This window comes from Cygnus atratus, chromosome 2 (genome assembly GCF_013377495.2).
Source record: "Cygnus atratus isolate AKBS03 ecotype Queensland, Australia chromosome 2, CAtr_DNAZoo_HiC_assembly, whole genome shotgun sequence".
Taxonomy (NCBI): Eukaryota; Metazoa; Chordata; class Aves; order Anseriformes; family Anatidae; genus Cygnus; species Cygnus atratus.
In genome coordinates, this window is record NC_066363.1 from 84241517 (window position 1) to 84252506 (window position 10990).

At 37.6% G+C, this 10990-nt stretch overlaps 1 protein-coding gene across 2 annotated transcripts in view; it reads left to right on the forward strand.

Annotated features, from left to right (window-relative positions):
* CTNND2 (catenin delta 2) overlaps window positions 1-10123 on the forward strand; it is a 428710-nt gene extending 418587 nt beyond the window's left edge. For both annotated transcript variants that reach the window (XM_050709047.1, XM_035552796.2), the window contains 2 exons: window positions 5948-6021; window positions 8927-10123. In XM_050709047.1, the coding sequence (XP_050565004.1) occupies window positions 5948-6021; window positions 8927-9187 (335 nt within the window). In that variant the 3' untranslated portion in view covers window positions 9188-10123. The remainder of the gene's footprint in view (window positions 1-5947; window positions 6022-8926) is intronic.
* The last annotated feature ends 867 nt before the right edge of the window (window positions 10124-10990 follow it).

Sequence of the window (10990 nt, forward strand, 5' to 3'; positions counted from 1 at the left end):
CTACTACAAACACTTCAGTGGTCATTACTTGTGTAATTGTGAGGACAAAACTTAATTTTTTTCAGCACTTTTTCAAGGATCCAGGTAGAGGGAATCTAAGGAGTAAGAACAGCAGCTGAAAAGGCAGAAACATTAGTATTTCATTTTAGCTGTGTCTGCAAATTAGATAACCAGATTATATTAGAATGTTCTCAAGAAAGGGTTTTCACATGGAAATTCTGTGCTTCCTTGCAGATAGTAACTTATTCTTTCATGTCTCTCCCCACTTCAAAAAATTATTGATTGCTTTTTCCCCATCCCTTCTCATTTTGTCTTTTACTGGAGTGCTTACGTTCTCCCATATTTCCTTTCTTTTTCTATATAATTTTAGGAGCCTGAGGTTTGTACTTCCCCAACAACCTTTGTTCCACTTTGATTTCTGCATCCTGCTTTCCTTTAATATGTGTTTGTATTTTATCTGTTCTTATTGATCTTTTGGGTTGGCTCTTAATAAGAGAACTCAAGGCTCTCACCATCATGCTTGACTATCCATTATTTTACAGTTACTGAACTCAGTGAGAAAAATCAAAAACAAATTGATAAGTTCTATAATATTTCAAAATCTTGTATAGACATTGTATGAATGGATATGGAATTAACAAATCACTTGCTCTCTCTTTCAGATCACCAAATCTCTGCTCGTTTGGTCTGAGCTCAAATTAAGCACTATTTTAAGAACAGAAGAAAATAACAGAAGGAGTCCTGCTTGTCAACATTGGACATGAAATTTGTATAACTATCTGTAGCTAATTAAATAATAAATATTTCATTAAAGAACAATATAAAATACAGTATTTGTGATTTTAATTGTGAGGCATTTTGGCTTTACTTCTCCAGTCTAATGTAAGTTCATGTAGCAAGTTTATTCCAATGCCTGTATTTCATTTTGTGCATCAAATAATGCATTGCAGCTCATACATCCACAGAGCCTATGGGACTTAGATAGATGTTTTTTCAAGTTCCACCTGGCGTATACATATTTTGAGCTGCTCCTGTGTTTTGTGCCAAGCTGATGTATTACACAAAGCTTTCCTTGACTTATGGATTTACAGAGAGTGTAGAGCTACAGCTGTAGTCCCAATTTACCCACACCTGTCTCCATGCTCTTCTCCAAAGCTCTTCTCAGTTTATAGTTCAAAAATTTTATGACCTCTTGGCTGGGACTGAAATGAAGGTTTGTTGATGGATTTTTGAAGTAGAAATGTTGGCTTCTTGCTATTGTGGAGAGTTGTCAGGAAGCCTCTGGGAAAAAATGGAGAATCTATGAAGTAAACAGTTTGGCTGAAAATGATAACTTATATTGATTTCACAAGGACAGCTAAAAAATAGAGGAACAATATCAAAGTTCTCATTGCCCTCTTCACTTCGCAGGTTTATGATGCCTTGTATATTTACAATCCATCTTCTCTTTTCTGTAGAAAATAACCAATAATAAAATTTTATCACCTAAAGTATATTTTTAAGACAAAAACTATTATAGTCGTTTAAAAAAACACAGGAACTATAAATGAATGTGATAACGTTATTTATGCCTTGGTGCTCTCCTTCAGAACAAAGAAGTTAAGCTTACTGTATACTATCGTGGGGACTCTACTGCAAAGTTTCCTTCGCTTTGTTAATTCCCTTACTGAACTAATATGTGCATCACAGTCTGCCTGCTGTATCTTTGCTTCCACCAGCAGAAACTCCTGGTTAGTTTATTCTTTTGCTTATCAGTAATCTAACATCTGTACTTTTCTCATTTCAGCTTACTTATAAGTCCCTGCACTGTCTAAACACAAACAACCACAGTCTGTTATAGTAGATAGCGATGCTCGGGTTACTTGAACTTATTACTACTTTAAGAAAACACAGTACACTGTAATCTTTTGTCATGCCCTTTCACCACACAAGAAGGTGACAGTGGTAATGACAGGCAATGATCTCTGTTAGATGATTTGCGAGGCACAACGTCATTTGCCTTTACTGTCTTGAAGTAAATTTTAGAAAATGGGGTCCTGCTGATGGCACTAAAAAAAAGCAGGCTATACAATACTGGCTGAGGATGACTACCTGCCCAATTGATCTTTCCTTTCTTACTATCAGTCTGTGTTTGTGAGTGTAAAAGGTTAGTACCTTATTATTTGAAAGTGTCTGTAAATCTGTTCTGAATGAATAATTTTGGGAACTGAAAGTTGAATGTTAAACCATGAGCCAAGTGACTGAGATATATGGGGAGGGCTTTGGTCAATGATAACTTTGTCACATAAACCATTGACTGACATAATTTTCAAAGTTGTCATCAGCTGTGGAGAAGACTGCTGTGAGAAACTATTTGATTTTTTTTTAAATCAATATCACCTTTAAAACTGAATGAGGAAAATAAAAAGTAAGGCATTTTTCTGTTTTTTATACAACGCAACCACAAAATGCTGCAGGTTGATCATAGTATTCACTTTAGAACCATCACAATTTTTCTCAGTAAGATGTACCTCTCAGTACTAACTTGTACTGATGTTTATATGGTGCTGATGTTTATATGCTACATAAAATACACACGCACACACTCATCAATTCTGGAATCATTTCATCTGCAGCAAAAATTCTCACATCTCTGTAAGGAAGCATGGCTGCTGGAAAATCTCCATCTCCTGCTCCTTGTACCCCTTTCCCTTCTCCTGCCATGTTTTAAAAAAGAAGATTATTTCATTAGCTCTCTCCGTTTGATAATTTTACTGTGATGACACCTGTACATATAACATCAAGAATCAGTTACTAATCACCCCAATATCTGGCTCATTCTCTCCCTTCTTTCTTTTATATTTGTCCTCTGCTTTTGGACAGCAAGAGTCAACTGCTCACTGAGGCATGGCAGAGGGGGAATGGAGTTCCCAGGAATGCTGCCTGCGTGTTCAGAAGCAGGTACTGGAGTGGGGCAGCATGCATTACTGGCAGCTACATTGCTTGACTTACATTTCCTCCAGAAACAGAATTATCTCAGCCTCGCAGCTAGACAAAGCCAAGATTTCTTGTCTGTGAACTCTTGGCATTCATTTCCAAGCATTTAATGTGTCATTGTATTCCTTTTTATCGCATTAAGAAAAGAATACCACAGTTTGCTTGCATTTTGAATTTGTGGATTTGTATTCATGTGACTGCAGTGAAATCAGTAGCGCAGAACTTGCAGCTATTTTTATACACAGACCACCCATTTTTTCCATCGCAGAATCTGTGATCTGTGAGACTGCAAGTCTTCAATCTAGCATGTGACAAATACGACATATTTCACAGTACTGTGTTGGACAGATATGCACCAACTCTGAACTGTTCCTGTTTTTTAATAATCGTGGCTATTAGGTGCATACAGGATCCTTGTGCCCTTTTATTTACCTGTAAAAAGATGGAAAGGTCATGATACTCCTTGAAGTCTTTATGATTGCCCGTGGGAATACTACTTAAACTAGCATGTGACCAATCTACTATTTTTCATCAGATTCTCCATAAAACCCTCAGGTGTTTCACCTCTTTTGTTCTTGACAGCAAACAATGATGAATAGTATTGTCCTCTCCAGATCAAATCTTTCAGTCCTGCCTGCCTGAAAACTTGCATGCATGAAACTTAAGTCCTGCTTGAGATTTATCTGCATGAAACGAAAATGGTTACAGGTTTATGAGAGTCCAACACGCTATCACTTCCATTTTGTTCAAGCCAGCTTCTTGTAGCACTCCATGGAGCAAGCAAAGAATTCATAAAGCCAGCATAAAAAAGATGGTATCACAGAAGGATCTGTCACTGGCACTACTGAGAGCCACACGGGCATAAGGAGCACTGTAGACAGTAATGCTGATGTGGGCTCCTCTAATACCAAACACTGTCTTCAGGAGGGAGAGTTTCAAACACTAAAGCAGAGGATGCAGCTGTAATTCATAAAAAAACACCGAAGTAACAGTCAAGTCTCACACATCAATCAAGTTTGGTGACAAAATGCATCCTGAACAGAGAGAACCTCTGTAGATCAACCCTTCAGTCCTAACGTCTATGGCCAAATATAAACTACTCAAGCAGGCATCACTTCCATCTGTTACCACCTGATGGCACACACGCAAAATTGAGAGTACCTCCCACCAAAAAGACCAACCGTTGTCTGTTACCAGAGCTCATTTACTTCCCACTTTCACAGAAAGGATCCCTTTGCACTACTCGGAGACCTGTGGGGCTCTGCAACATTTCCTACACAGGACTATGATCTGTCTTAGTAACTGCATCCAGCACATGAAGAACCAAGAGGTTTTTTCACCCCTATTAGCTAATGGTCATCAAGTGAAAAAAAAGTGTTGTTTTTTTTTCCGCCCAATTATTGTTAAATCTCATCACCCGACCATATAAGCCCTGTCTTCATCCCATTTCAAGACCATACTGGAGAACTTCAAGAGCACCATCTGAGATCTGTAAAGTGACAACATGAGACTGTGCATCAAGCTCTGTCAAAAATTGTACCTTCAGCACGGTACCTGTGGCAGATGTGAAGATCAGAATTGACATTTCGCAGTCGACTTTGACTAATGACCATTCCGTTCGTCCCTTTCTCCACAGAGAGTGTAGTGGCTGGGGGAAGAAGGATGGAGGCAGTTCTGCACACTGGGGTCCATGCTAGCAGGTTGCAAAAGGAAGAAGGAGTGGTTACTTCTTCAGTAACCGTGGCTCTTCTTAGTGACGTGACTAGCATGGGTCCCACACCCAATTTTCAGCTCTGCTGCTCAGTCCTTGCCCTCAAAGTTTTGCGTTGCAAAGGTACTAAAAGCATCTTTTGGTGCCTCCAGGCTTTATACCATTGCACAGAGACCCGAGAGAAGTTGAATGGGCAACATGTTTCAGTTCCTGTGATGACTCTGATTCACAGCTACTTCTAAAATTCTCTTTCAGGCTCATGCTCTTATAATGAGAGTCATGATTATATCATCAAAACATTGGTTCAAATATCTGGGAAGTTAATAATGCATATCCAGTAAGAACAGTGTGCAGCAGCCACACATCTTTCCTTCATATTATTTCAAGTAAGAGAAATACAAAGTTTCTGGTTCTACCAGAAGGCTGAGTTTCAGCCATATACCCAAATCAAGGTCATCAGTGAAGGCTAAAGCCTTTCAGGAAAAATCCTTGTCTTTTTTTTTTTTTTTTTTTTTTTTTTTTTGGGGGGGGGGTGGGGATAGGGGGATGGGAGGAGAGGATGGGCAATATATTTTTGCAAAACAGTATGATGTCATCCTTTTCCTTAGAGTTACTTCTGATTTCAAACACAGTTCAGTTTTGTCCATGTATTTTAGTAGCAGGACATCTGAGAAGAAAATGACAGCAGTTTATGGATTTGAGACTATCTTGACCAGATCTCTTTGGTGTAACTGCTTATTACATTTTTGCATAACTCATTTTTTGTTTTATTTAATCACTTTTCCCATGAATGAGTTCACAATATAGCAAAGGCACTGTAGGATAGGATTTGATGTAACATCATGCAACTGAACTGAAAGGAGATAAATGTTTCTTAATTTCAATATTTACAACTGTTACCTGTTCAATGTATGTGTGATACAGAATCCCATATATAATCTGGAATATATTACTGAATGCTAACTGTATATGGAATTATTTTGTTGATTTATGTGTGAAGTGCCTAAGATTGGTATGGACACAACATAGTGCCTGTAACCATTAATAAGTGTACACTATGTACATGCATGTACACCAAAGCAAAGATTAAAATTGTTTAGTGGGAGGGAGAGAAAATAGAAGACTGCAGACACTTTTAAAGATGTTTGTGTATGAGAAATGGGCACTATGTAAGTATTAAATGAAGCCTTAACAACTCATTTTTAGACCAAAGAGGTATGTTTGATAAAACTGCTTTTCTTTCCTCTTTTCTCTCTCCAGCTCAGAGCACTGGCATCTCAACTTTGTACAGGAATTCTTACGGTGCACCTGCTGAAGATATCAAACATAACCAGGTAAGTAAGGAGACTAAAATGTCACTGTTCTAGATGGCAAGACACCAATGTCACATTTTTTAATGGAAACTAATAAAAATATCGCAAGGATTAAAAAGTCTAGATTAGAAGAAATGAGTCGTCTGCTTGACCAAATGCTAGCAATTCCACTGGCTTCAGGCAAGTTATATTATTTATGCTAATGCAGAATTTCAGCCCAAGTTTCAAAAATGTCCAATGGGTTATGACAGCATGTGCACAAAAATTATCTAAGGTATTAAGGCTGGTAACTCTTAATGAAATCAGGACAGGCTTGAGACCTTTAAAGTTCTGGATATGTGATGCATACTCTAAAAGCCAAACTAACATAATGGGCGCTTCTACTTTGTCAAATACCTTGTGATGTCCCATGCCAGTGAACTTGGTGAAGTCCCTTCACATCTCATTACTTGGGTGTATCCATCATGACGTTCAGCATTACTGCTGGCACTGCATGAGTCACAGGCTTAGTCATTCTGGAAGAAACTCAAGTATTGAACAGGCCTGGAAAAGGCACTCCCCTGTATCTTTTAGACAGGCATGTGCCCTGTACTTCTGTGTACCTAAAGCCCTCAGATTTGTCATTTCACCACTCCACAACTATGATTTGTAACAAAGCTGTTTGTTTGCTTTTTTTTTTTTTTTTTTTAATGTGTGCTTCTGGGCATAAGAGAAAATCTAGCATTTCATCGGAAAGGACAGTTTCCCACCAGTATACATCCAAACCATTCAGTCAGGAACATTGAGCATCTAAAATGCCCTGTCCCTGAAAACCATAAAGCGAAAAGTATGTCTGGATAAGGAGGGCATTTGAAAAGTATAATTGGCAGCATGGGTGCCAAGCTAACACAACCTCGCAGAAAGAGAAAAAGAGTTGTCACAATATTGACATGTATTTCATTCATATGGCCATATGTTTCCAGTATAGCATTTCCTTACTCCCTCAGAAACATTTTTCTGCATTGATAGGCTTTTGTTTCATCCTTATGCATAATGCTACCTTACACTTAATTACCACAGTTCCTTAATGTTTTCACAGCTTCCTTAAGCAATGTGCAAAAGTTGCAGCAAATAGAGATATAAGGCCAAAAAACATTTCAGACAAGCATTTTAAATTATTACTAGTATCAAACAAGTAAAGGAATATTTAGGAGAATCGATAAAAAGTTTTTTTTTTCCCTGAAAATTTTAATTAGATTACCTGAAATTTCAGTTTCAGTGAATGATATTTCAGTTTCAGTCCACAAACTGAAGGTGAGGAGAGTTTCTGATATTCCATGTCCCCATTTTCCCTTTATTGGTTTTGCTTCTTAAACAGGATTTTGTGCGGTGTCCTTTCTTTGTGTGAGCTACTTTAGTGCATGGAGGTGTTTCTGCTTTTATTGCCTTTAAAGAGATAAAGCCCTTCTAACTAACACAGTACTTAGAGAAAGTAAGGGTATGAGATGTTTTAACAGCTGGTGCGATGTGGCTGCAGTCATGAATGAACTAATATGATTTTTGGAGTGAGAGCCCAAAAAAAGTGCTTTTCCACCTTTTCCCACTTGCTGTCTCAATGAAATGTCAAGTTTATGATTGATCTATCAGAAATATTGTGTTTAACAAAAAATAAATAAACAAGTACTAACTCAGTCCACTATTTTCTACTCAAAAAATCAACCTGCTCTATCTTTTTGGCTTATGAATGCATTGCTTATTTTTCTCCTGTGTCCAAAATGAAGCACCTGTGTTTGAACACGTGGAGTGAGATGACAGCAGTGCGAGAAATAGAAATCAGAGTTGTTATGCTTCCTATTGCCATTCTAATATGTTGTAAGATCACTTGGGGACTGTTAAAGGCAGTGGACACTACCTTTTGCATTCTGTGCATAGAGTCCAATACAGGCACTTTCAAAGAATCATAGTATCCAACAGTTTGTGACACAGCAGTGCAACTGTTCCTCTCTTCTTGAAGGAGCTTTACGACCTTGTGCATAGTCAGCAGGTTCTGCAAAAATTCTTCTAACACTGACATTGGAGCATCGATATTCCCAGTGGTGGCTCACTGGAAAAGACACCATCTGAAGACTGAAAGTCTGTGTCATTTTGCAGTCACAAAGACACTTAGTAAATGCTTATAAACTTCAGATTTTCATTAAGTCCCAAGTATAAAAGCAGAGTCTCACTAGGGCTGTCTGAAAAAAGCTTTATGGCAGACTTAGGTTAGGGGACTGCATGAGATTTTTTTTCTGTATATCATAAATACTTCAACCTCAAGGCAACTTGCTGGAACATTGCAACAACACAAGATTGTCAACATGAAGCGTTGAGGCAGTGGTAAGAAATTGGTTCAACTTAACAACAACAGCAGAACACATTTCAGGGCACTTAGTTTGAAATGTTCTCGTGTCAGTGCCCCGAAGACTATTACTTGGTTCTTAACAATATGCTGTTACTCAGTCTCACCTGTGGCAAAGGAAGCTGCAAAATGTTTAACATCTTTGGACTGCGTATCACTTCCATTCAGATTCTTCAAGGCTGAGTTTTGACCAACAATGTTTGCATTGTATAGCTGCAAAGTAGTCAGAAAGCTATATACAGATTATATTTACTAAAGTTACTGTGAGCTACACTGCTCAGATCCAGATTTGAATTACTTTTGAAAGAAAGCAGCATCTGTTAGCAGCAGTAACATAAAATAATAAATGAAAATGTAAAGAATGTACTGACAAGGCAGAGCTGTGGAATTAATTGACTACCAAGCACTGCTTTGGGGCAGAGGTTAAGACAATGCACAACTTTCTATTTTCAGCATGACAAACGTAGAATGAGATTCACTCCTTCTTCCCTCTTGTTGCCTACAACAACATCTTGCATCTAACAAGCTGTGGGCATTGCTATCTTTCAGGTTTCAACACAGCCAGTTCCACAGGAGCCCAGCAGAAAAGATTACGAACCATATCAGCCGTTTCAGAATTCAACCAGAAACTATGATGAGTCCTTCTTTGAGGACCAAGTGCATCATCGCCCACCTGCAAGTGAATACAACATGCACCTGGGACTAAAGTCAACTGGAAACTACGTCGACTTCTATTCAGCTGCTCGTCCCTATAGTGAACTTAATTATGAAACAAGCCACTATCCAGCCTCTCCCGACTCCTGGGTTTGAGACTTGGGCAGATACAAAAGCTCCAGGAACTGTGCATGTGCATGCATACCACAAGACATTTTTTTTCCTGCAAATTTAGTTTGTTAAAGCCTGTTCCATAGGAAGGCCCAGATAACCAGTAAGGAAAAAAATTAGGAGATTTTTTTTAGAAGGCTAAAAGAAATGAAAGCTAAACCTGGGAATAATTAGAAAGAAATATATATATATATATACATATATATATTTTACGTGTGGGACAACTTTACTGTTGGCCTGTAGAGTCTAAAGTTCGGTGCTGTGTGTTGAATGTGGCTGAAGGAAGTAGGGAGAACATGACAGTGGATGTGGGTTAAGAGTTAAGCACAAGTAACTGAGCAGCGTACATACTTTATGGGGAACAGCTTCTCACACTTTGTTTAATATCCTCATTCATTGTGAATCTAGGCTTCAAGTTGCATTTGGGGTTTCCTCTGTACAGCAAGATGTTTCTTGCCTTTTGTTAATGCATTGTTGTAAAGTATTTGATGTACATTACAGATAAAAAAAACAAGTGCATTGTGTATATTACACCAATGCCACAGTGTTTCTTCATCTATGGTTCTAAATATTGCTTCAATTTCAAATTTTGAAAGATGTATGAATTTCCAGTTTTTTGTTTTCTTCTCCCCGGTGCGTTTTAACAAAAAAAAAAAAGAAAAAAGAAAAAAAGAAAAAAAAAAGGAATATTTAGCAGTATTGTTCGTTCTGATATGTGAATTTGTTTGTGGCAACTAAAAAAAAGGCATTCAGCAGTTTCTGACAATTAACATTCATCATTCCACACTCCTTGTCAACAAAGTGCTTTTTCACTGCCTAAAATTTTAGATGTAGATATTTGAAATAGATTTTTTTCATTTATACCAGTTTTCTTTATGATGATACAGTGTTAAAAGAAAATAAATTACAATTGATCTGTCATCCATATTTGCTAAGAATGTCTATTTCCAAGAATCTATCATACAAATATACATTCTTACTCGTGTGTGTCCACGTATGCATAGTATTCTGTGTGTGTGTATGTGTTTGAGCGTGTGCGTTTGTGTGGTGTAAGACTTACTTTCATCCAATGTTTTCCTTGTTCAAACTTCAGGTTTTTTTCATTTTCAGTTTGTTTTTTTTTTAAACAGTGGAAACTCCAGTATGTGCTTTCTCTTACTCACTTTATTAACCATTGATAGCAATTCAAAATTGTTAGGCCACATACTCACAAAGGAAGGGGTTTTAGGATGTTTTTCACTGAGTCCTTCACCCTTAGGTGCCATTTCCTTTAAAATAGCATCTCTTGATCTTTTCTTGGGGAAAGAAATTTCACTACTCTCCAGCCACCAACCAGCAAGCACTCAAGGAAGAGAGTTTGATCTTGCCATCTCCCTGAGGGAATGGAAAACAAAGACCCAACAGACTAAAGTCTGGAGTCTCCAAACTCTTCAGGCTACAGAAGGGTCCAACTCCTGAACCATTCAGACAATCATTTATTTTAACCCATACCAAAAAGAAAACCCAACACCCAAAATGCATTTCTCAAATATGAAAGATACTGGCCATTTCTGTGCATTTAAAATAAAACCCTAAAAAAAATTGAAAAAAAAAAAGTAAGGAACAGAATTAAAAAACAAACAAACAAACAAACAAACAAAAGGAAAGGAAACTAGGCTAAGAGACCAGAAGAGCTGGCATACTAACCTTAGCTCTTGGGAAGTTAAAAAAAATAATAATAATCTAGCATTTCTTTGATTTAGCCAAGAGTTTGGCATACAGTTTCCACAGAATAAGATCCAACACAAA